Source organism: Schistocerca americana, chromosome 4, assembly GCF_021461395.2.
Source record: "Schistocerca americana isolate TAMUIC-IGC-003095 chromosome 4, iqSchAmer2.1, whole genome shotgun sequence".
Taxonomy (NCBI): domain Eukaryota; kingdom Metazoa; phylum Arthropoda; class Insecta; order Orthoptera; family Acrididae; genus Schistocerca; species Schistocerca americana.
The window spans coordinates 540,751,946-540,779,866 of NC_060122.1; the positions used below are offsets into that span (position 1 = coordinate 540,751,946).

At 40.1% G+C, this 27,921-nt stretch overlaps 1 protein-coding gene across 1 annotated transcript in view; it reads left to right on the top strand.

The window, feature by feature from the left end:
* Positions 1–26,920, top strand: part of LOC124612787 (methylosome protein 50-like) — a 42,061-nt gene extending 15,141 nt beyond the window's left edge. The window contains exons 6-7 of the mRNA XM_047141185.1: positions 15,320–15,397; positions 26,674–26,920. Coding sequence (XP_046997141.1) covers positions 15,320–15,397; positions 26,674–26,842 — 247 coding nt within the window. The 3' untranslated portion in view covers positions 26,843–26,920. The remainder of the gene's footprint in view (positions 1–15,319; positions 15,398–26,673) is intronic.
* Positions 26,921–27,921: the final 1,001 nt, after the last annotated feature.

Consider the following 27,921-nt stretch of genomic DNA (forward strand, 5'->3'; position numbering starts at 1 on the left):
CCAACCTCCATTCTGGCCTTGTAACCTAGTCCTATGGTTTGTGCAGGAGTTACTGCAGGCACGACAATTTACACTTGCAGTGAGCCAATTGGATAATCACTATGCAGCTGAAGTGTAGGACATTATCACTGTGCTACCACAGGAAAAATCATATGCTAAGCTAAAATCGGAGCTGATACAGCAAGTTGCAGCTTGACAAGAGCACCAGACATTTCAGGTCCTCATTAAAAGAGGACCTAGATCATCTAAAACCCTCGCGGTATTTACAGTACCTTCACACTAAGGTGGATACTAATCATGGTTTCAGATTTTTCTGTGCACTCTGTGAAGCTGCAGGCTACTGCTGCAAGTTAAGGCAATAATAGCAACTCGGAATGATATCTCATAGGATGTAGTATAGGAACTGGCTGATAGCATGCAAGAAGTAATTGTTCCAGCACAGGTTAGTGCAGCGCTATAGTACCACGGCACCACAGATGCCTGTAGCACATGCCGATTATGATTCCCTTGTGACTAAAGTCAAGCTACTGTGTGCCCAGCTCAGCAAGTTATTGTCACCAAACAGTTCAGAAGACTACTGCTGCAGGCACTGTAGCCGACTTCTAGGAGTCGGCCTACCAGCAGTACCGAATCATCTTGTTGAGAACAGCTGGTGTGTTGGTACCATTAGTGGTTCAGAGAGCAAGCATGGAAATGTACCACACCATGCAGCTATTTTAAATGCCCACAGAAGGCAGTCCTAGAGGTAGCTGGTGGCCCATCATCATCAAAGTGCCTGTTTATTACTGATTGCAGCTCTGGTTTGAAGTTTCTCATTGATACTGAATCTGACTTGAGCATTCTCCCACGATTTCAGAGACATTGCTGCGGACCATCCACTGCACTCTTAACGGCAGCAAACAGCTCAGCCATAGCTACGAATGGGGTGGAGTTTGGAAATGAATCTAGGACTACGAGCGCATGGAACTCCATCGGCTCTTATCTTTTGGCTCACTACAACCTTCTGCCTGATGTGGTAAATGCTTGGCTGGTTGACAGTATCACCAGACTTGCTGCTACCAGATTCCACCGCAGTACCACTTGACAAGGTGTGAAGGTAGTCTGTGCACAAGGGTGAGTACATCATCCTGCTTACCCTTTACCCAAACATAACCAGGCCGCCAAGCACTTCCGAAACAGATATTGCACATACAACACGTAGACTGCCCGTCTCGTGCAGGATGAGACTTCTGGTGCCCGATAGGCTTGGCCATAGCAGAAGTAGAATTTAGCACCTTGGTGCATGAAGGCATTATCAGACCATCAGCAGTTCATGGTCCTCAGCTTTGCACCTTGTGCCTGAAAAGAATGGGGTTTGGTGCCCTTGCGGAGAGTACCATGCACTAAATGCAAGAATGGTACCTGATCTGATATCTCGTGCCACTGCTGCAAGATTACAACCACTCTCTGCATGGCACAACCCTCTGTAGTTTTCTTTTTACACGTCAAGTTCCGTGGGATCAAATTGAGGAGCAAACCTCAAAGGTCATGGAACATGTCAGTACATAAAATTACGACATAAAAGTAATAACGGATAAAAATTAATGTCTATGAACCCGAAAAAAGTCGGTCCATAGGATTAAGTAAACGCAGTCAACAATAAAATAAGAATCAGCTTAATTTTTCAAGGAACCCCTTCAGAGTAGGAGTGACCCCTGAGGAAACTCTTAGTTTAGATTTGAAAGTGCATGGATTAGTGCTAAGATATTTGAATTAAAGTGGTAGCTCATTGAAAATGGATGCAGCAATATATTGCATGCGTTTCTGCACAAGAGTTAAGGAAGTCGATCCAAATGCAGGTTTTTCTGCAGAGTGTTAACTGAGTGTAAGCTGCTTATTCTTGGGAATAAGCCAATATTGTTAACAAGAAATGACAATAAGGAATATATATATATATTGAGAGGCCAATGTCAAAATACCCAGACTCGTGAACAGGGATCGACCAGAGGTTGGCGAACTTGCACCACTTATTGCCTGAACAGCCTGTTTGAGCCAAAAGTATCCTTTTAGAATGGGAAGAGTTACCCCAAAATAAAATACCGTATGACATAAATGAATGAAAATAAGCAAAGTAGACTAATTTTTGTGTCGAACAATCACTCACTTCAGATACAGTTAGAGTAGTAAAAATGGTAGTATTAAGTCTTTAAACAAGATCCTTTCCATGACAGCTTACTGTCTATCTGAACATCTAGAAATTTGAACTCTTGTTTCACTAATCAATTGCCCGTTCTGTGAAATTAAAATGTCAGGTTTTGTTGAATTGTATTAGAAGCTGTAAAAACTGAGTCTTACTGTGATTTAGCATTAGTTTATTTTCTGCTAGCCATAAACTTAAGTCATAAACTGCACTATTTGAAACTGAGCCAATGTTGCACACAACATCCTTTACTATAGAAATATTTTAGAGTTGCCCATAATATTAGAGGGCATATCATTTATATGAATAAGGAATAGGAGTGGCCCCAACACTGATCCCTGGAGCAGCCCCCACTTGGCAGTACCCAACTCAGACCCAACATCACAGCTGTTCGCACCATTGTGAATAATGACCTTCTGCTGGCTGTTGCTAAAGTAAGAGGTGAACCAATTGTGAGCTACTCCCTGTATTCTGTAATGGTCCAACTTCTGGAGCAATATTTTGTGATCAACAAAACCAAATGCCTTAGTTAAATCAAAAAATATACAAAGTGATCAAAACTTTTTGTTTAACCCAGCCAGTACCTCACAAAGAGGATAGAGCATTTTCAGGTGTTTGACAACTTTTAAAGCCGAACTGTACATTTGATAGCAAATCACGTGATACAAAATGATCAATTATCCTTACATACACAGCCTTTTGAATAACTTTTGCAAACACTGATTGCGTAGAAATAGGTCTAAAATTGTCCACATTGTCCCTTTCTCCCTTTTTATAAAGTGGATTTACTACTGAATACTTTAATTGTTCAGGAAACTGACCATTCCTAAAGGAAAAAATTACAGATATTGCTAAATACAGGGCTAATGTGTTCAGCACAGTACTTTAATATTCTGCTAGACACTCCATTATAACCATGAGAGTCCTTAGTCTTAGTGATTTAATTATTGACTCAATCTCCCTCTTTTATGTATCACAGAGGAGTATTTCAGACATCTCGGAAAGGCATTTGCCAAGAAAGTTATAGCATTCCGTGTAGAAACTAAATTTTTATTTAATTCACCAGCAATGCTCAGAAAATGCTTGTTAAATACTGTACATATATCTGATTTATCAGTAAGAGAAATATTTTTATTGCGAACTGACTTTATATCGTTGACCTTGTGCTACTGATCACACTTCCTTCAGGCCGTTTGGACTTTTTAAGGGCATGTTAGTGACATTTTGGCTGAGTACTGTGGCACAGACTTGACAGTTTTGTAGATTTGATCCTCCAAGACCTTCCATTATGCTTCACGTATCTATATGATGTACTAGTGTTCTGAGCTGACAAGGAGCAACACTACAAACACTGGCAAGAGGGTATTAGTCACCTGGGAAACTACAGTGTTCTCTTTAACACTGCCAAGGGCAGTTTTCAGACTGCCGGAAATCACCTTTCTTGGGGCACTAGATCACGTCATCCGGTTCCCTGCCTCGAATAGCAATAGTAGGTGCCATAATGCACATGTCATAGTCCTCTTCCATGAAAGAATTATTCAGATTCTTAGGTATGTTAAATATCTATGGCTGTCACTTACTGCTCACTGCCGAATTGCAGGAACTGCTGACACCAGCGCTCGCAGGAGCAAAGAGGAAAGACAGTTGTCTGATACAGTGGACAGAGGAGATGAACACCATCTTTGACAAAATCAAACAAAATATTGCTAATGAAACACTGCTTGCGCATCTGAATCTACATAGCTCTTAGCTTTGGTTGTTGATACGAGTCAAACTTACTGCCACAGCGTGTCAACAGTACATGAAGTGAAGTGCCTGGCAGGTGTTAGCTTTCTTTTCAAGGAAGCTATCACTATCGAAATGGAGCACTTCATCCATGAGAGTTGTTGGCAGTATATGAAGCTGTTAAACACTTCCGCCCACAGATTAAGGCTTGGGTGTTTACTATAATTACTCATTGTAAGCCCTTGATCCATGCATTCAGATGGAACAGCACAACTTGACCCCTCACTCTTGTTCAACTGACTGGAGTTTGTCACCCAGTTTTGCAGAGATATTAATCACGTATCTGCCTTAGGCAATATTGTAGCAGACTGCTTATCGCGCGTCAGCTGTGTGACGAGCCATATAGATTTCACAGTACTGATGCAGGCACAGCAAGCTGGTGATGAACTTCATGCACTCGTAGAAGATGCCAGTTCATCACTCCAGCTGCAGTTGTTTGACATTCCTGGGACAGAGGTGAAACTATACTACGGCGTCTCCAAAGGAAGACCTCGTCCGTTCCCTTTACTAGCATTCCCCAAGCAAGCATTTGATCACAATCGCGATTTATGTCATCCAGGAGTATGACCGACCTTCAGTCTCTCATCTTTGTTGTTGTGGGGCCACTGCTGCCCTTAAACGGCAACAGATATCTATTCACAATGATTGGTTGGTATGCATACTGGCCAGAAGCAGTTCCCCTAGATAATATTACAGCTGAACTAGCCTCTGCTTCTGCCTCTACCTTGTTAGCTAGGTTCAGTTGTCCTCAGTATATCACTATTGATTGGAGATGACAATTTGAATCAGAACTGTCCAGTTATCTTGCCAAGTTTTGCGGTTATGAGCATCACAAGGCTATGAACTGCCACCTGGCCAGTAATGGGATGCTGGAACCTTGGCACCATTTTTTGAAGCAGCAATTATGTATTGACACGTCTTGGACAACTGCCTTGTCATTCATTCTCTTGGGCATAAGGACAGCGTACAGAACAGACATAGAGTAAATTTGTTGATACAAACACTCTCTGTATCCAACAGGACCAAATGGAACTCTTGTGCCAGCTTCATGAACATATAGCATGAGCTCATCCATTGCAAGCTTCTCAACATGATACACCTTATTTTTGCATACTCCATGACTTGGAAATGTGCACACATCTCATGCTATGCATGGCAGGAGTGAAGGCACCATTAGACACCTTACAGGTAGAATGAGATTTTCACTCTGCACCGGAGTGTGCGCTGATATGAAACTTCCTGGCAGATTAAAACTGTGTGCCCGACCGAGACTCGAACTTGGGACCTTTGCCTTTTGCGGGCAAGTGCTCTACCATCTGAGCTACCGAAGCACGACTCACGCCCGGTACTCACAGCTTTACTTCTGCCAGTATCTCGCCTCCTACCTTCCAAACTTTACAGAAGCTGTCCTCCGAACCTTGCAGAACTAGCACTCCTGAAAGAAAGGATATAGCGGAGACATGGCTTAGCCACAGCCTAGGGGATGTTTCCAGAATGAAATTTTCACTCTGCAGCGGAGTGTGCGCTGATATGAAACTTCCTGGCAGATTAAAACTGTGTGCCCGACCGAGACTCGAACTTGGGACCTTTGCCTTTTGCGGGCAAGTGCTCTACCATCTGAGCTACCGAAGCACGACTCACGCCCCGTACTCACAGCTTTACTTCTGCCAGTATCTCGTCTCCTACCTCATATATATATATATATATATATATATATATATATACATATACATATATATATACACACACAAAGATGATGTGACTTACCAAACTAAAGTGCTGGCATGTTGATAGACACACAAACATACACGCAAAATTCAAGCTTTCGCAACCAACGGTTGCTTCATCAGGAAAGAGGGAAGGAGAGGAAAAGACAAAATGATGTGGGTTTTAAGGGAGAGGGTAAGGAGTCATTCCAATCCCGGGAGTGGAAAGACTTACCGATAGAGAGACACACACACACACACACACACACACACACACACACACACACACACACACCAAATTCAAGCTTTCGCAACCTCGTCTTTCCCTCTCCCTCCCTCTTTCCTGATGAAGCAACTGTGCGTTGCCACGTGGAATGTTTCCCTCTATTATATAATCACAATAATAGGTGCTGAAACTACACAATGTTCAGAGTTTAATTTACAGGAGTTAAAACTAAAATTTAACTCATTAAATCAACTGAATACGTTGAAAAATTATGTCTTTTTAACAGTTTCTTCTACTGCAAGAGTTGGGCCAAATTATTTGTTGAAATCGTGAAATTAGCAAATATCATTACACAAACAATACTTTTGACAAAACTGTTAATTACTTTGGAATTAATTCAAGGCTGGTTTTGCTAACATATTTTCAAATAGAGCCAAATAGGTACGTTAACAATATTAGCATTTCATCTTCTAAATGTTTAGAATTATTACAGAATTTATATTTGTTTATATGTCAACAAGAGAATTTGTTGCAAAAAAATTACTGATTTCACCCTATAACAAAAGTTACTGACTAGGAATAGTCAAAATAAATTAGAAAATCAATTACATACATAAAACTAAGCAAAAAATTAGATCTGTCTTTATAATCTTTAAAACGGAGGGTCAACCTTTCTCTATTATGAAAATGCAGATTATATTCACATATGTTAGTGGTGATTAGTTAAAATTGAAGAAGAAGAAGAAGAAGAAGAAGAAGAAGGGAAAAAAATGAATTTAGAGGCAGATGGCAAAACAAGATAGGAATTGAAATTATCCCAGCTTGCTTCATCACAGGTGAAGCCAGCATTCCTGCTCCACAGTGCAGGACCTTCCACAGCCAATCTGGGGCAGCTGTTGCCTCCAGTACAGACAAACAGTTTGTTGCTGCAAGCACAACCTCAACTAGCAGCACAGATGACTCACTCTGGACACAGAGTATGCTTCCCCACACATCCTGGACACCGACGCTCCATTTCCGCTGAGGGGCTGACATAATGACTACTTCAGCAGTATCTGCTATCCCAGTGGCCAGCCGTTTTGCGGCACATATGGACAAGCTTATGTTCTGGGTTGTGCACAGAGCAAGTGCAGCACGGAAGTTAATTAGTGTGATGTTAGACTGCTAAGAGTACTGTGTTGTCTTGGTGCAGCTGTGCTGTTCTTTGGTTTTTGTTTTATTATACACTCTCCATGTTTTATCCAGACACTTGATTCCTTATGAGACATTCACACGTACCCACATACTTATTTTCTGCCACAGACTTTTCAAGTTTTGGTTCAGAATTGCTGTGATGATCAAATCTGTTGTCGTGAGTTTCAAGGCAGTAAATAATTCATGTCCAATATACTTCCCTCCCCCCCCCCCCCCCCCCCCCCACCTCACCCTCCCCCCTCCCCTCCCCCTGAACAATACCTGTTTATGTTAACAGAACATAAAGGCAAAAGCAGGCCAGCCAAGTTGAGCCAAAAACACATGGTCTGTTTTAACAGATGAATTCAAATATTTTTCTCCTGCATAGAATTAGTCACCCAGTAGTGAGAAGACTATTGAAAATTTAATTGCAGGGCTCGTTGGAGAAGAGAAACAATTAAAAAGTAATAATCAGGAAGAGAATATTGCCTTTGATGTCCATTCTAATAATAATAGAAGAAAGGACCTAATTGTGAATGGATGTCGAAATTTTGTTAGAAGCATGAGAAGGAAGAATTTGCTATGTGTACAATAAAAATGACCACAGAAGATGTGGTACTTTAAAAATAAAATTCAGGTATCAAAACAAAGGCCTTTCAAACCCTGTCCTCTCTTCAAAAGGACAAACCATGAATAAATTTGTTATTTTAATGACAGAGACAACCCAAAATTAGCACTTAGTGAAGCATTAGAAAGCGTCAAACAAAATCCTGTCACTGAATAGGACAAGAGGGGAGTCACTACATTTATTGGATATGAATGAAATAGAATTCAGAAAAGAAGTGGGCAAGTTAACAAATATGAAGGACTATGATAATGTCATGAAAGTTGCCGAGCAAGGAAAATCAGTGAAAATAGTGACAACAGGAAATTTCGCAAGTGAAAACTGTGTTCTCAAGGGTGTAATGTTTGTTGATTAACGAAGTAAAAATCTGATGTCTTACACAGACATTATTGAAAAATATTGCATAATTGTTTTTAGTAAATATTCCTTTCACGTCTATAAATATACGACATTTTAAAAGGACAAAATGTGAAAATTAAACCAGGAGTGCAATCACTACTGACAAGTGAAGGATGAGAATGGCACAAACTGTGCTCCACCAAGAGAATGTGTGATGGAGATCCAAATAGTTTAAGTTCGACAGAAACACTGTGTGAAACTTGTGTGAGAGCTAAGCTTTCAAGAGAGCCATTTCCTGCTGTGAGAGAAAGAGCAACAAGACCACTTGAAATAATAGATGTTGATATCTGTGGGGAGATCCCCCTAACATTTAGTGGATGCAGATTCTACACGACAGTATTAAATGATTTCATTCATTTTTGTGTAGCAAATTTTGTAAGATGTATGTCAATGGCTATAGTGTTCATAAGAAAAAGTGTTAGAAAGTGGAAAAATCACTCTGTGTCAAAAAGAAGACATGATGATGTAGGTGGTGAATACACAAGTCATGAGTTTAAGAATAGTTGTGAAGGAAAGGGAATGTACTATAGTTCTTAAACTAAAAAAGAAAGTAGACTAAATCTGATAATGAACAAGGCCAGAGCTATGATTGTGGTCAGCAAACTGACCAGATAGCTACGGGGAGAAGTAGTGCACACAGCTACACATTTATTCGATAGCTCAGCTATCAAAGTAAACCTACAGAACAGTGGGAGGCCAGGTCTGTCAAGAATTAAAACTGTTGTATCTTGAGTTTTTGCCAAAAATTTAGACCACTTCTAGAAACTAGATGAAAGACACTTCCAGAAACTACACAAGCGCCAAAGGAACTGGAATAGGCATTCATATTCAAATACAAAGATTTGTGAACAGGCAGGATACAGCATTGTGGCCGGCAACGCATATGTAAGAAAAGTTCCTGGTGCAGTTGTTAGATTGGTTCTGCTGCTACAATGGCAGGTTATCAAGATTTGAGTGAGTTTGAACTTGGTGTTATAGTCGGTGCACGAGTATTGGGACATAGCACCTCCGAGGTAGTGATAAAGTGGGGATTTTCCCATTTGACCATTTACGAGTGTACCGTGATTATCACGAATCCGGTAAAAAGTCACATCTCGGACACCGATGTGGCCGGAAAAAGATCATACAGGAATGGGACAAACAACTGAAGAATCGTTCAACATGACAGAAGTGCAACCCTTCCACAAATTGCTGCAGATTTCAATTGTGGGCCATTAACAAATGTCAACGTGTGAACCATTCAACGAAACATCATCGATGGGGGGGTTTCGGAGCCAAAGGCCCACCGATGTACCTTCGATCACTGCAAGACACAATGTTTGATGCCTCGTGTGGGCTCGTCAACACCAACATTGAAGTGTTGTTGACTGGAAACACGTTGCCTGGTCGGACAAGTTTCATTTTAAATTATTTCAAGCGAATTGACGGGTATGGGTATGGAGACAACCTAATGAATCAGTGGACCTGAATGTCAGCAGGGGACTATTCAAGCTGGTGGAGGCTCTTTAATCTACATCTACATGGGTACTCTGCAAATCACATTTAAGTGCCTGGCAGAGGGTTTATCGAACCACCTTAATAATTCTCTATTATTCCAATCTCATATAGCACGTGGAAAGAATGAATACCTGTATCTTCTCATACGTGCTCTGATTTCCCTTATTTTATTGTGGTGATCATTCCTCCCTGTGTAGGTCAGTGTCAACAAAATATTTTCACATTCAGAGGAGAAAGTTGATGATTGGAAATTCGTGAGAAGATTCAGTCGCAACAAAAAACGCCTTTATAAGTGTCCCAATAAGACGCAGTCTTTGGTTAGCCTTCCCCACAACACTTTCTGTGTGTTCCTTCCAATTTAAGCTGTCTGTAATTGTAATACCTATTTACGGCTTTTAGATTAGACTGATTTATCATGTAACTGAAGTTCAACAAGTTCCTTTTTACACCATTCAGATGTCTTTTCTAAATAGTTTTTCAGTTTGTCTTGATCTTCTGATGACTTTATTAGTCGATAAATGACAGCGTAATCTGCAAACAACCGAAGACTGCTGCTCAGATTGTCTCCCAAATATAAGGAACAGCAAAGGGCCTATAACACTACCTTGGGGAACACCAGAAATCACTTCTGTTTTACTAGATGACTTTCTGTCAGTTACTACGGACTGTGACCTCTCTGACAGAAATCCAGTCACATAACTGAGATGATATTCCATAAGCACACAATTTCACCATGAGCCGCTTGTGTGGTACAGTGTCAAAAGCCTTCCGGAAATCCAGAAATACGGAATCGATCTGAAATCCCTTGTCAATGGCACTCAACACTTCATGTGAATAAAAAGCTAGTTGTGTTTCACAGGAATGTTGTTTTCTAAACCCATGTTGACTGTGTGTCAGTAGACCGTTTTCTTCGAGGTAATTCATAATGTTTGAACACAGTATATGTTCAAAATCCTGCTGGATATTGATGTTAACCATATGGGTCTGTAATTTAGTGGATTACTCCTACTACCTTTCCTGGATATTGGTGTGACCTGTGCAACTTTCCAGTCTTTGGGTACGGATCTTTCGTCGAGCGAATGGTTGCATATGATAAGTGTGGAGCTAATGCATCAGCATACTACGAAAGGAACCTAATTGGTTTTTAGTCTGGACCAGAAGACTTGCTTTTATTAAGTGACTTGAGTTGCTTCACTACTGCGAGGATATTTACTTCTACGTTACTCATGTTGGCAGCTGTTCTTGATTTGGATTCTGGAATTTTGTGAAGGCATTTCGGAAGGCGGTGTTTAGTAACTGTGCTTTGGCAGCACTCTTCGATGGTATCTCCATTGCTATCGCGCAGAGAAGACATTGATTGTTTCTTGCCGCTAACATACTTCACATACGATCAGAATCTCTTTGGATTTTCTGCCAGGTTTCGAGACAGTTTCATTGTGAAAACTGTGATAAGCATCTCGCATTGAAGTCCGCCCTAATTTCGAGCTTCTGTAAAAGATCGCCAGTCTTGGGGATTTTACGTCTGTTTAAATTTCGCGTGTTTGTTTCGTTGTTTCTGCAACAGTGTTCTAACTTGTTTTGTGTACAAAGGAGGATCAGCTCCATCATTTGTTAATTTATTTGGTATAAATCTCTCAATTGCTGCCGATACTATTTCATTGAATTTAAGCCACTTATGTTATTAATTTGGAATGAGTGGAGATTGTCACTCAGGAAGGCGTCAAGTGAATTTTTATCTGCTTTTTTGAATAGTATATTTTTCGCTTATTTTTCAAGGATTTAGGGATTACAATATTCAGTCTCGCTACGACAACCCTGCGTTCACTAATCCCTGAATCAGTTTTGATGCTCGTTATTAACTCAGGATTATTTGTTGTGAAGTGTGTTTCCACAACCCTTTACTATTCGCGTGGGCTCATGAACTAACTGCTCTGAAATAATTTTCATAGAACGTGTTTAGCACAGTTTCAGATGATATTTTATCCATTAACTCTGGAATTAAACAGGTATTTTCGCCGACATATTGATGGTAAATTAGTCACCACCAACTATTATTGTATGAGTCGGGTACGGGTTTGAAATCAAACTCAAGTGTTTTTTTTTTTATTATTATATATATAACCTTTCAGCAACTGTATCATCTTTATTGGGAGGTTGGTAAAAGGATCCAATTATTATTTTATTCAGGTTACCAACAATGACCTCTGCCCATACTAACTCACAGGAAGTATCTACTTCAATTTCGCGACAAGTTAAACTACTTCTGACAGCAACAAACGTGCCACCGCCAATCGTGTTTTAGCCTATCCTTTCAGAACTCCATAAGGTTCTTCGCAAAAATTGCGGCTGAGCTTATATCCCCTAATGGTGAGGGGCGTGTGCAGTTGGAGAGATATGGAACACCTGGTAAGTCTAGATAAGACTCTGACGGGTGACACGTACGCAAACATCCTGTGTGATCAACTGCACCCATTCATGTCCATTTTGGATTCTGACAGGCTTGGACAATTCCAGCAGGAGAATGTGACTCCCCACGTGTCCAGAGTTGCAACAGAGTGGCTTCAGGAACACTAAGTTTAAACCTTTCCACTGGCAATCAAACTCCTCAGACATGAACATTATTGAACATATCTGGGATGCCTTGCAATGTGCTGTTTAGAAGAGATGTCAACTCTCTCATACTTCTACGGATTTATGGACAACCCTGCAGGATTCATGGTGTAAAGTCCCCTCAGCACTACTTGAGACAGTAGAACCATGCCACGTCGTGTTGCAACACTTCTGCATGCATGTGGAGATCTTACACGATATTAGGCAGGTGTACTAGTTTCTTTATCAAATTCCATGTAGATGAAAGAAGTAAATCGTACATTGTTGTTGATTATGTTCTAAATGGTTGCAGACTGTTTGATGCGGAAAGAAGAAAGCAGGTGGAGATGTTGAATTTGAAGAGTGTGACAAAGAAACTGTACAGAAAAATCTTGTTATTGGTGAAGTATCAAACGATACTACAATCAAGTAAATGAAAATGAAAATAAAGAAACAGGAGAAGTAAGTTAATAAGGCAGAGGATGCAATAAAGAAAGAAAATACAATTTTAGGGATAGATCAAATTTGAAGAAACCTTTAAAATATGATTATGGAACATCATTACTTAAATATGAGAATGTGGTAATGGTCCATATAAAGAAAATGGGATAAAAGTGTGGAGGCTGGCAAATCCAAAGGAGGCAATAGGAAAGAGAGAATGACAAGCAAATAAATGGCCTTTAAAATCAGAGATGGTGATTGATGTAAGGCCAGGCTGGTTGTCAGGTTGTCAATAAGAAGAGATGTGGATTTCAAGGAATTATTCAGGCCAGTAATAGATATCTGTTGATGAAGACTGTTTTTTTTCTCTGCAGTGGAGAAAAATTTCCGTAGGAGTGTTTGATGTAGTGTTTTTCATGAAGATACCAGAAGAAGACAAAGAAGTTGGAAAAATTGTTTTGAATAAACCTCTGTACATGAACTCCATTTAGATGGAATAAAACTGGAAGATTTCCTAGGTGCTGGACAGATTCAATCAATCAGATCAGCACGTATTTAAATATTTAACAAAAGAAATTTGTGTAGCTAAGCATGTTGAGAATCATTATAGCAAAAGAATTGAAGAAAACTGAAAACATACTGAAGAAAAATTTAAGTGTCTGTGGTAGAAAATATAGATGCATACATAGAGATACAAATAGTGAAGACAGAGGATGGAATATTTCTGTATCAAGAACAGCGTGTGGAGGAGGAAATTGGTATAACTGACTGCAAGGTCACAAGACTCCTTTAGTTCCAAAGCGGAATAAAAGCAAAGAAAATCAAGAGGATGAAAATATTTAATTTCCTTACCTGTTGCATTTTGAAAGTAAAACCAGACATCTGCATAGAGACTCCAAGCCACCATACAGTGCGTGACAGGGGGCCCCTGTACATCTGTTAGTCATTTCCTTTCCTGTTCCACTCGCAAATAGAGCGGTATGAAAAACAGTGTCTGTATGCCTCTTCACAGGCCCTAATTTCTCTTATCTTTGTGGTCCTTATGCACAGTGTATGTAGGCGGCAGTAGAATCGTTTGGCAGCCAACTTCAAATGCCGATTCTCTAAATTTTCTCAATAGTAATTCTCAAAAAGGACATTGCTTTCCCTCCAGGGATTACCATTTGAGTTCCTGAGGCATCTCCATAACACACACATATTTTTTGAACCCACCGCTAAGAAATCTAGCAGCCCGCCTCTGAATTGGATTGCTTCAATCTCTTCCTTCAGTCCCACCTGGTACGGATCCCAAACACTTGAGCAGCACTTAAGAATAGGTTAGACCAGTGTCTCACACACTCACTCTCACACTGTCTCCCTTACAGGTGAACCACTGTTTTCTAAAATCCTTCCAGTAGATCGAAGTCGATCATTCGCCTTCCGTACCCAGTTCTCACGTGCTTGTTCCATTTCATATCACTTTGTAACATTATGCCCAGATATTTAAATGACTTGACTGTGTCAAGCAGAACACCGGTAATACTGTATCCCTACTCATCCACATTAACTTAAGTTTTCCACATTTAGAGCTAGCTGCCATTCACCACACCAACTAAAAATTTTGTCTGTCTTGTATCTTCCTACAGTCACTAAACTTCAACATACAGTACACCACAGCATCGTCAGCAAACATCTGCAGATTGCTGCCCACCCTGCCTGCCAAATCATTTATGTATGTAGAGAACAGCAGCAGTCTAATCACACTTCCCTGGGGCACTCCAGATTATACCCTTGTTTCTGATGAACACAACGGGATTGTTGGAGTGCCTGGGGGGGGGGGAGAATGTGATATGATAGGACCGCTGTTGTCTCTATATACATAAATGATTTGGTAGACAGAGTGGGCAGCAATCTGTGGGAGTTGTTTCACGGAAGACAATCCCCTACCGCTACCCCAAAAAATGCCAAATTCTCAAAAGAACTCTGAGATATCTAAAAGATTCCATGAGTTATGCCCTTTTCTACAATAAGAAAGAAGGTGAAGATGGCACTATTCATCTATATATCTACTGTTGTTTCTGATAATGCCCAAGACTGAAGAGACGGAAAGAGGCGAAATGTATGCATTGTCTAGAACGGTGCTCCCGTTAGTTGGTGTTTCAAGAAGCAGTGTAAAATGGTTAATTCATCAACTGAAGAAAAATACATTTCAGCAACAGAATGCACCAAAGAAATGAAACACACAAAGACCCTAGCTCTTGTAAGAGCTACCCGGTTTGAGGTTAACTAAAATCTAAAACTTAAGACTAGATTTACTGAAACAAACCAGGTGTGTGGTAACGGATTTGTCGAAGAGCTGGGGGAAATAGTGTTTGCTGCATTTATTTTTTTAATTTAGTAATCAGAATAAGAAGCTGAATGTGAGTTACCTGGTGTGTGTGTGTGTGTGTGTGTGTGTGTGTGTGTGTGTGTGTGTGTGTGTGTGTGTGTGTGTGTGTGTGTGTCTTTTATACAAAGACAGCAATGCAGTAGCTTATATAGTTTAATCTGTGTGTTGTATCTTATAATATTCAAAATAGTGAATACATAGAAGTAAAAACATATCAGAATTCACCAATCTTTTCAGTTTTATTCACAATGCCCCATTAGTGAAGATTTCTTTTTATGTAATCATAAGTTGCCTCTGATCAAAAATTCAGATTTTCTTTTTTTCATAACAGCCATGATCTGTTGGCAGCCTGTGCTGAAAGTACAGAAGTAAAAGTATTCGACTTTAAGAGCGACACAGCAACAGAAATGTAAGTATCTTCACGGAATTTTGGTGTTCCGTTTTATTAAATTTATGACGACTTTGATCAGTTGAGATTTCTTAATTCAGTGCAAACTACAAATTAGGGAGGAGTATTTTAGCTTTAAATGGTTAATGATAGATTTTCTAGCTGATTAGTTTCTTACAAGAATTCTTCCACAAAGTAATTGTATCTCTTTGGCATAGTTATTTGTAGCTTTTTTTCGGTGAACATAGCTTTATATGCAGCATTTCTTACCATTTAGTTCTCCTGTTTGTATTGGGAAGTATAAACATGTGATTATAATTCAGGGATAAGAATTGTGAAATCTGTATTTCGTCTACAAATGATGGAAATGATTATCTGTATCTAATTTTGACGAGTTATTTAAAAATGATTTTTGGCTGTGAAAGGAAGAGATTATAAAAATTAAGATGTTTTTAAAATATTCAGAACCATTGTCCCTTGGAGGTGCAATATACATATATAATGGTTCTGTGAGGAGCTGTGTAGTTTATTTAGACTTCCATAAGAACCACACATAAGAACTGGAAATAAGTATGTATGCTATGTAATATCTTACCTACCCCATCATATTTGTTGACAGATAAGTCAATTATTGTAATACTGATTCTTGGTACCCATTGGGAATGCTTAAGTATTGTGCCCTGTGTTAAATAAGAACTTGTGATTACCCTGTGGACTGTTGTGACATTTGTGTGTTTTCGTATGGATAATTGAACTGATTCCCCCCTCCCCCAGGGTGCTCAAAACTCATTTGTGGGACATGTTTTTCTAAGACATGTCGGCATTTCTTCTTTTCTCATGCCGCAATCCCCTCTCCACCCTTTCTTTCCCCCTGTCTATCCCTCCCTCCTCCCTCACCCCTCCCTCACCCCCACCCAGTTCGTTCAGAAATCATGTTTTGAGCATAGATGTGATAAACGTGAAACCCAGAACACTTAACAGTTCAACTGCTATTTCCATACTGCAAGTTTAATCTCTTACTATCCTGCACATGCTTCCCTCATGAGACGAGGGTTAGAACAAGCTCGTGTTACCACCTGCTTGATATAAGAGAGAATGATACAGAGGCTCACCTTAGGCTGGCTCCCATATTGACAATACAACTAGTATCAGGACGTCATTCTCGTTAAATTTTGTCATTGCAACTTCTTTTTTTCCCACTCTAGGGTTTGACCCATTATTTATCTAAATTTTACAGCAGTATGTCATCTGGAAGGACACTTTCAGTCCAGCACATCTTGTTCGTGTGGGTACGCTTGCATGCAGAGAGAGAGAGAGAGAGAGAGAGAGAGAAGCAACTCTGTAGCCAGTCTGATGTGGAGAGGTGTTAGTGTACCCCATGATGATGCAGGTATCTACTTATAATGATTGAGCTGTGTGGAGTTGATGCCCGTAATTCCTGGGACTCTAGGGAATGACTACTTGGCTGGATGACTGTAGCTGTGGCTGGGTGCTCCTTTGGGGAAAGCCTTTGATCATAGTGACACCAGAGAAGACGATTACTAATGAAACAGATAAAAGTTTTACAAATGGCTGTACGGACCTGACCTCAGCAGACATAGCTAGTAATAGTGATTCAGAGATTTATAGCCCTTTGACATTGTCGTCTCTGACCACTACATGGAATAATAAGGTAAAAGTGTGAGGAATTTGACCTAAACTGTTTTCTCAATGTCTACTATGACATAGAAAAGGTGGCGATAGCCTTACAGTAACAAAACTATTACTCTTTACGGAACAAATTGAGGCCAGTTTTCAAGTAGTGGTAACATTAGAAAATACTAGCTAACATCTGTACTTTGCGAACTACCTTATCCTGTGTGGAGGAGAGTATTGTGTGTATCACTACACGCGTACACCCAACCCCCTTTGCCCTGCCCGCTTTCCTGTTCCAATCACATACAGTCTAAAGGAAGAAAGATTGTTGGTAATCTTCCATTTGAGCTTGAACCTCACTAATTTAATCCAGAAATAGGTTAAAATGGGAGACATACCAGTCACTATCCCCCATGCATTGTCAGGGGTGAGGGTGGGTGGTGGCTAGAATAGACCCGTGGCCGTCTTAAGAGGCAACTAATAGACGTCTTCTTATTTGGTCACATTTTTACCTTGAGAAGTGGACTAAATCGTGCATCTGCTAAACTAGTTGTGGAAAAAGGCGTTCAGTACAGGTGGATGGCTATAGTTGAAATGGGTGCTGCACCTAGCACCATGCCTTATGCCCTTTCCACCATAACACCAGCACCCACTCGTTTTGACTGCGGATGCCTCCCCATATGGCATTGGTGCAGTGTTGCATTACTGAGCAACCAGTTGCCTGTGCGTCAAAGGCGCTGACACCCCACTCGAAAGATCTCCTTGCAGATAGAAAAGGAAGCGTTAGTGGTTGTCTTTACCATTAGGAAGTTCCATGTTGACCTATTCGGGGCTAAGTTTATATTAATTACAGACCACACACCACTGGTTGGCTATTTGGATAGCACGCCATTGTTCCAGAATTGACAGTCAACGATCTGTGCTGAGTGCTTTTTCACAGCTCTTACAATTAAATCATAAAATACAAACCCACTTCACAACAAACTGACACTCCAACTCACTAAGCTGCAGGACCCAACCTGGCCTTTGACCCACAGGAAATCTAATGTTTCCACATAGTAGGGTGTTTGTCCCTGGACAACTGGGAAATCTGGGAATTGTTTCATCTGGGAGAAAATAGAGAAACCTGGAAGGTTTCTAGAATTTCAGGGATTTTTCTTTTTTTCTTTCTTCTCTTTTTTATTTTTTATTTTTTTATTTATTTGATTGGTAAGAACTGATAGCCTAACAAAGTATTTTATTATACTCTGCTACTGCAGAATATGACTGCAGCAGTAAAACATAAATGAAGGGGGAAGCTTAAGTTGCAAAGGAAATGTCATTTAAGACAGCAAAACACAGTGCACACACAGGTGTCTGCTAACAAGAAAATGTCAAAGGCTTCAGGACGAAGACTGTACAATACTTCATATCAGTAAACTGCTTCTGATGAGCTGATATTGCAACTGTGTACATTATGTTCATTTGAGCAGTTGCCAGTGGGCGCATGCGCTGTTGAGTCATGTATGAGCAGTACCTTCTCCTACTTATGGCTGCTTGAAGTGTGGCTTTTAGTTGTACCAGCAGTAGCAACAAGCAGTCAGATGGTACCTGAGAAATTTTTCTGGTGAGCCCATGTTGCCAGATTTGTGCAGGTGCAGAACAATCTGAGTTGTAATGAGAAGGGGAGTAGTCTCCACGTGGCCTGTGTTTACATTTAGTGTTTTTGCTGTTACCTCTTCGTTTACAGCTTTCATGACAAATGAAAACAAAAGAGATTTCTGTGGCTGTGAGCTATTAAGTGAATAAAATAGTCACCTAATTACAGAAGGTTAAAACATGTTTTTAGTTTCAGTTTTTGGATTTTATTTTGTTTCTGTGTTTTTGGGAGTCGAGCATTAATCTCTTTGCAGAACAACGAAGATATTTTCTCAGTTTGCTAAAGAAATTTAGCTTTTATTAATGTCTTCTGCAGAGACAGTTAATCTATTTGAAACAAAGTATTTCATTCCACGCTATTGGCTGGTTTCAATTGTCTGCTGAATTTAAAGTGCATGTTTTCATCTTCTCGCACGCATGGCATTATGCCATAGTAAAGAACTAATCCTGAGATAATGTAGTAGTGGTACTCCAAGAAAATTTGCATCCAAAAAACCACACTGAAAAGCTTAGTATCAGGTTGGGGCCTACTTCATTGTGAATCTGGACATGCGTAATTCAGCTTAAAGTGCAATTCGTATTTCAATATGGTTTATAAAATTCCAATGATCTTGGAGTATGCTCTGGTGTTCCATTTCTGTTACGCCATAATGTAAGAGCTCTTCATGCAACATACATACATACATACATACATACATATGTACAAACACATGGGCTTCCTGCATCGTTGTAGCTACACATGTGCTGTAGTGCCCGTTTTCTGGCACACTCTGGCAGCTGCTGAAACAAAATATTGTGAATGGTGGTTCAAAGCGCATTACTTTCAAAATAAATTTCCTTTTACGCAAGATGAATTGTGTTACCTGTGAGAATGTACAATGAATTTCCTAAATTGCACAGTTTTGACTCTAGTTTAAAACTTAACACTTTGAGGACCAGCCACTTAGAATAATTTAGAAACCAGATCAGATCATACATATATGTTATTATTTAAAATTTTACTGGCACATCTGTTTGATGTATCGTAAAGTGTAAAACCTTCAAAAAGACCAATATTATATAAGAAAGCTTAGCTTTTCTTGTAGCTACACTATGTGTATTAATTTAAACCATTAACTTTTCCTATCTCTGTGTTTGCACGACTTAACAATGATGTTGCTATTTGCTGACTACATCATGTGCTCTGAATATGTGCTATCGTCGGTTGGTGAAATCGCAGCATCACCCAACTTAGACTACATTCCATTAACATCGTTTTGCTTTTGTTGATGTTCATCTTATATCCTCCTTTCAAGACATTGTACATTACATTCAACTGCTCTTCAAAGTCCTTTGCTGTCTCTGACAGAATTACAATGTCATCGGCGAACCTCAAAGTTTTTACTTCTTCTCCATGAATTTTAATACCTACTCCGAATTTTTCTTTTGTTTCCTTTACTGCTTGCTCAATATACAGATTGAATAACATAGGGGATAGGCTACAACCCTGTCTCACTCCCTTCCCAACCACTGCTTCCCTTTCATACCCCTCGACTCTTATAACTGCCATCTGCTTTCTGTACAAATTGTAAATAGCCTTTCGCTCCCTGTATTTTGCCCCTGCCACCTTCAGTATTTGAAAGAGAGTGTTCCAGTCAACATTGTCAAAAACTTTCTCCAAGTCTACAAATGCTAGAAACATAGGTTTGCCTTTCCTTAATCTATTTTCTAAGATAAGTCGTAAGGTCAGTATTGCCTCACATGTTCCAATATTTCTACGGAATCCAAACTGATCTTTCTCGAGGTCGGCTTCTACCAGTTTTTCCATTCGTCTGTAAAGAATTCGCATTTGTATTTTGCAGCTGTGACTTATTAAACTGATAGTGTGGTAATTTTCACATCTGTCAACACCTGCTTTCTTTGGGATTGGTATTATTATATTCTTCTTGAAGTCTGAGGGTATTTCGCCTGTCTCATACATCTTGCTCACCAGATGGTATATTTTTGTCAGGACTGGCTCTCCCAAGGCTGTCAGTAGTGATTCGAATTTATATTTTCATAATATGAAAATATCCAGTGTACCTCTTGCTGTACATCAAAAATTTTTCCAAAACATTCTTTTCAGCACCGGAAAGTTCTACACTAGTGTATAAAACCTTAACCATTCGAAGCATTTATATGTTTTACAGTTCTGAGGGAAAGTATACTGTCACTTAACATAGAAAAAGTGCATTTTGAACTGGGAAATCTGGGAAAAATGTGGAATTTTTTTCCTTGTCCACGTATACACCCTTGACATTCAGACACAGAATAAATCGACTTTGTACTGGTTTCTAATTTCGGCTCCATGAATCGCACTGCACACGCTCTCTCTCTCTCTCTCTCTCTCTCTCTCTCTCTCTCTCTCTCTCTCTCTCTCTCTGTGTGTGTGTGTGTGTGTGTGTGTGTGTGTGTGTGTGTGAGACAGTCTCTTGTGGCAAGTCGTGCACTGCGCATTCCGCAGTTGGGCTGTGTGCTTTTCAAAGAACACCAGTCCACAGATCTGGACCTGGGCATGCCTCTCCCACGGTCTGATGTTCTTACAGGCGTCAAGGCAGATGCTCAGTTATTCGAGCACCCTGGTTCTGTCCATTGAAGGGCTTCCCCGAACCATTCATGGTGACAGCTTTCAAACAATTCTATGCCTCTAACAACATGAAATACCTTTTTGGTTTGCCATTTCACCCATTCCTCTAATTACAAAGCAAAGCATATTGTGCGGATGTTCAAGCAGCAAACGTCTCCATCATGGGAGACAACTGCAAACTTCTCAGTCTCCTGGTCCCACAGTCCCAGGAACCACAGCTCCCAGTTCCTCATACCAGTCAGTGGGCCAATGTGATGGAATACCAACCATGCCACCAGTTCACTCTCCCATGCATCATCGAGGACACTTTCGACCCTACATGCCCATTACAGAGGTGGTATCAAAGCACGATGATACTGAAAGCCTGCTGGAGGGTATGGAACTTGATCCATCCACTAGACAGCACTGCTGCACCTACAAACGCCAGTGTTGCTCTGTGATGCAATGATGGCCTCACTGTGCCACAGTACCTTGCCAATCTTGCTGGACAGCAAGTGCTCTTGGTCATGCTATAAAGCTAGTTGTGCTGTGACAAAGCTGTGCCATCTCCATTGTTAGTTTTCCTCTTGTTGTTTGTCTTCTTCATATTTGGCACTCCACTATTTGACCTCATGCTTTTCACTCCAGTCTTTGTGGGTTTTCTTAAGTTGTAATTGACTTCTTACAAATCTTTGTCACAGTAAAAAGTGAAGAGAAAAGTTCATCAAAAATCTGACCAAGACCTAAGAATCAAAATACAACCCAGATAGCTCAGCATGTTCTTTGTCTGGTTGTGAAGGAAACATTGTTAGTCCAATCACTTGCTGCATCTCGCAGACTGAGAGAAAGAGGAAAAGAAAGTGTGTTTCAGTGGGACATGAACGGGTTCAGAACTCACAAGTAGGAACTTTAAATCTGAGTACACTAAAAGCACTTTGCTTGAGTTTACAGGAGACATGGAAAACCACCAACACAACTGGCCTAAGAGACGGTGCACTCAACAGGAAAGATCACCTTGGTGGTGACAGGTTAAGTGTTGTATGATGTTACTCATAAGTAACATGTGCCTCTTGCCCATTCCATTCCATTCCATTCCATTCACTGTCAACTAGGCTAAAGTTACCCGTACGGATGTCACCTATAGCTCACTGAATATCACTGTATGACTGGTTTTTTTTCCCCATATCATCATCTATTTAATGAGGAGGATTTTGTAAGACCTCATTAAGCAACACTCTGCCATTCGTACTTTATTGGAATTTTAATACGCACATTGTGCTTTGAGGTTGTAGCACGAAATGCCACAGGGGTCATAGTATCTGAAGAAATCTGCCTTCCAGAGGTCAAGCAATACATTTTGAAGAAGTTACAGAGCCATTCGTGGCCATTGATATCACCTGCTGCCCCTGCTGATAGTACTGTGTTGATAAATTTTTCACTAGGTAGATAACCTGAAAGAGAGCATTCGGAATAGGTGCTTCAGAGTGAACTGGACACATTACTACCAATTAGCTAGATTTGATCACAAACACAATCTCTGACATGATTAATCGTTGTTGTTGTTGTGGTCTTCATCTCCCAGCACCTACTGCAACCTACATCCTTCTGAATATACTAAGTGTATTCATCTCTTGGTCTCCCTCTACGATTTTGACCTTCCATGCTGCCCTCCAGTACTAAATTGGTGATCCCTTGATGCCTAAGAACATGTCCTACCAACCGTTCCCTTCTTCTACTCAAGTTGTGCTAAGAGTTTCTCTTCTCCCCAATTCTATTCAGTACCTCATCATTAGTTATGTGATCTACCCATCTAATCTTCAGCACTCTTCTGTATCACCACATTTCGAAAGCTTCTATTCTCCTCTTGACTAAACTATTTATCGTCCATGTTTCACTTCCATAGATGGCTACACTCCATACAAATACTTTCAGAAACGACTTAGTGACACTTAACACTCTACTCTATATTAACAAACTTCTCTTCTTGAGAAACGCTTTCCTTGCCATTGCTAGTCTACATTTTATATCCTCTTTACTTCGACCATCATCAGTTATTTTGCGCCCCAAATAGCAAAACTCATTTACTACTTTAAGTGTCTCATTTCCTAATCTAATTCCCTCAGCATCACCAGACTTAATTAGACTACATTCCATTAACCTCGTTTTGCTTTTGTTGATGTTCATCTTATATCCTCCTTTCAAGACACTGTCCATTCTGTTCAGCTGCTCTTCCAGGTCCTTTGCTGTCTCTGACAGAATTACAGTGTCATTGGTGAACCTCAAAATTTTTATTTATTCTCCATGGATTTTAATTCCTACTCCAAATTTTTTTTTTGTTTCCTTTACTCTTGCTCAATATACAGATTGAATAGCATCGGGGATAGGCTACAACCCTGTCTCACTCCCTTCTCAACCTCTGCTTCCCTTTCATGCCCCTCAACTCGTATAACTGCCATCTGGTTTCTGCCTTTTGCTCTCTATATTTTACCCCTGCCACCTTAAGAATTTGAAAAGGAGTATTCCAGTCAACATTGTCAAAAGCTTTCTCTAAGTCAACAAATACTATAAACGTAGGTTTGCCTTTCCTTAATCCATCTTCTAAAATAAGTTGTAGGGTCAATATTGCCTCACGTGTTCCAATATTTCTATGTAATCCAAACTGATCTTCCTCGAGGTCAGCTTCTACCAGTTTTTCCAATTGTCTGTAAAGAATTTGTTAGTATTTTGCAGCTGTGGCTTATTAAACTGATAGTTCGGTAATTTTCACAACTGTCAACACCTGCTTTCTTTGGGATTGGAATTATTATATTCTTCTTGAAGTCTGAGGGTATTTCGCCTGTTTCATACATCTTGCCCACTAGATGGTAGAGTTTTGTCAGGGCTGGCTCTCCCAAGGCTATCAGTAGTTTTAATGGAATGTTGTCTACTGCTGGGGCCTTCTTTTGACTTAGGTCTTTCAGTGCTCTGTCACACTCTTCACTCAGTATTATATCTCCCATTTCATCTTCATCTATATCCTCTTCCATTTCCATAATATTGTCCTGAAGTACATCGCCCTTGTATAGACCCTCTATGTACTCCTTCCACCTTTCTGTTTTCCCTTCTTTGGTTACAACTGGGTTTCCATCTGAGCTCTTTATATCCGTACAAGTGGTTCTCTTTTCTCCAAAGGTCTCTTTAATTTTCCTGTAGACAGTATCTATCTTACCCCTAGTGAGATAGGCCTCTACATCCTTACATTTGTCCTCTAGCCATCCCTGCGTAGCCATTTTGCACTTCCTGTTGATCTCATTTTTGAGACATTAGTATTCCTTTCTTCCTGCTTCATTTACTGCATTTTTATATTTTCTCCTTTCATCAATTAAATTAAATATGTCTCTCTACCTACTTGATCCTCTGCTGCCTTCACTATTTCATCTCTCAAAGCTACCCATTCTTCTTCTACTGTGTTTCTTTCCCCCATTCTTGTTAATTGTTCCCTAATGCTGTGCTTGAAACTCTGTACAACCTCTGGTTTAGTCAGTTTATCCAGGTCCCATCTCCTTAAATTCCCACCTTTTTGCAGTTTCTTCAGTTTTAATCTAATGTTCATGTTAGAGTGTGGTCAGATTCCACATCTGTCCCTGGAAATGTCATACAATTTAAAACCTGGTTCCTGAATCTGTCTTGCCATTATATAATCTGTCTGAGACCTATCTCAGGCTTCTTCCATAAATACAAGCTTCTTGCATGGTTCTTGAACCAAGTGTTAGCTTTGATAGTTGACATATAAACTTGTACTACTGTGGTAGGCGTGGGCTTCGTATTTCTTGGCCACAATAATGCGTTCACTATGCTGTTTGTAGTAGCTTACCCGCATTCCTACTTTTTTTTATTAATTATTAAACCTACTCCTCCATTACCCCTATTTGATTTTGTATTTATAACTCTGTATTCACCTGACCAGAAGTCTTGTTCTTCCTGCCACCAAACTTCACTAATTCCCACTATACCTAACTTTAGCCTATCCATTTCCCTTTTTAAATTTTCTAACCTACCTGCCCGATTAAGGGATCTGACATTCCTCGCTCCAATCCGTAGAATGCCAGTTTTCTTTCTCCTGATAACGACGTCCTCCTGAGCAGTCCCCACCCGGAGATTTACCCAAGAGGACGCCATCATTTAACCATACAGTAAAGCTGCATGCCCTCGGGAAAAATTATGGCTGTAGTTTCCCCTTGCTTTCAGCCATTCGCAGTACCAGCACAGGAAGACCATTTTGGTTAGTGTTACAAGGCCAGGTCAGTCAATCATTCAGGCTGTTGCCCCTGCAACTACTGAAAAAGACTGCTGTCCCTCTTCAGGAAACACAAATTTGTCCGGCCTCTTAACAGATACCCCTCCATTGTGGTTGCACCTACAGTATGGCTATCTGTATCGCTGAGGCACGCAAGCCTCCCCACCAACGGTAAGGTCCGTGGTTCATTGGGGGGTGTTATTCATGTCACTAATACACTGTATCAAAAGACAACAGAAATCTGTAAGAGGCTACCTCATTCCCAGTGGAGTGACTTGTTACTGTGCAATCAGGGGTAATTGACAAATTGAAAGTTAGTCTGTATCACCAGAAGGGAACACTCCAGCCCTTAGGTCCATGACAGTAAGGGCTTGGAAGAGAATGATTTAAATGTTCCTTTCTCCATAGTCAATATTAAGTCTAATTGACACAGTGAGGATAACATTGTAGATTATTTTGAATGACTATATGATTTACTGATCAATCAACTCCCTAGCTTCAGCTCGGCCATTAAAGTGGATGCTTCAGAGACTACTGGAGTGAGTAGTGAAGAAAGGCTTTGCTTTTCCCAGATGAAGCTGTGTGTCTATTTTAAACACGTGTGTTGTAATTTTAATGATCCACAACTAAGTTTTAATGACACAGTTCACAATTTTAATCACTGTAAATTACATTAGTCTTGTATTTGGTGTAAGTTCACATGGCTACTCCACACCTGTAGAATCTTAAATTAAAATTACAAGGAGACACAATGAATGTCTGGTAATTACCTTTAGGAGGAGAGAATCTGTAATTTCTGGTGTTATAGATGTGTTGGAGAATTTCTTTGCATTATAATGACACTGTTTGGCTGCCATTTATAGTTAGGCAAAAACTGAAGCTTGAGGTTCTTTTTCCAGCTCACTCAGATAGCTGTGGTTGGACATGCAGATCAGTTACATATCACTGCTCCCCTTTCAACTTTGTCTCCCCTCATCCTCTTGGCCTGGCGTCTGAGTGATGTGCCTTCTGTCTTACTGCCTGTTCCACATCCCTCTTGTTGCCAACTCCCCCCCCCCCCCCCCTCCTCCTCCTCCTCCATATCTAGGTTCAGTTGATAATCACACTTCTCATTTGGTCCACAAATTTTGTTTAATATATATTAAGACTTAATTTGTATTTCAGCTATTCTGATGACCGTCACAAGGACTTTGTTCGTGGTATTGCATGGCATCAAAGGGACACATCATTTTATACCTGTGGATGGGATAAGCAGGTATTTCGCCATATTCCAAGTGAAGCTTCAGCAGAAATGGAAGTAAACGAAGTTGGTGGAGATCATGCCCTTTCTTAGGACAGCTTTTCCTCCTCGAAAATTGTTATTAATTTTGAAGAATTTTTTAAAAATAAAGGATTTCTCTCAACTGGTAAATATTTTGGTTTTAATTTCTTGTGTGTCTCTTGTAGTTGCTTAATGTATTGTCTTGGGGCCTGGTTAGTAAGGACTTAATAATTTGTCCTTCCCCACTAAACATCCTTCTGCAGTAGAAACATTAATTCATCGACACACAAATTGAAACCACCCATCACGAGAATCGAACTTAATTGCATCATGTGAAACAATCTGAAAGAGAAAAACATACTTAATGATGCGAAGAGAATGAGCAAGAAGAGAATATGTTAGTGACCTTGGCAAACAGTATGTTTCGGTGACCAAGCAGTTGACAAAAAATAACAAGGAATGGACAAGGCTAAACTGATCTTCACTTATTGCTGTTACTTGAACCTATCTAGAGAAGACTAATGCTGAAAACAGTAGTAGCCAAAAGATGTCGATCATCTGTACATAACCGTGAAAGTTTGCATTACTTTTTCTTTGTTTCTTGTAATAGACAGCCACCTAGTGTAAATCATGTTACCTAAGCCTGTAATGGGAAATTGTTTATTTTACCAGCTGGACAGATGACAATGCCCAGTGTCAGAATGTTTCTGTGGTTGAAGGAACATGATTTAAACCAATTTACCTCGAAATTAGACAAATGTCGTTCTGTTCAGTCCACTTGGATTTCCAGTGAACATCACCATAGGAATTACAAATAGCCACTGACAAACTCCTTGTCCAGCTAGTGAAGGTGCAAGGAATACCAAACAGCCGCCATGTCATCCTCAGCCATTCGACATTATGCAGATGGTCAGCATACCACTCTCCTGGCCATATTGTCAACTTTGCAAACCTTGATGCTGCTACTACTTTTGTGGATGGACAAAGTTTTGCATGTATGTGTATCAGTGAGACAGTTGTGTTTCGCTGTAACCTATGACTGAACATATCCATGGTGTATCAGATGACGCAGCATAAACCTTAAGTTTAGTTCATCATATTGACTGGCGACTTACGGGTTAGGAACAATAGCAAAAAATGGTCAGTGAAAC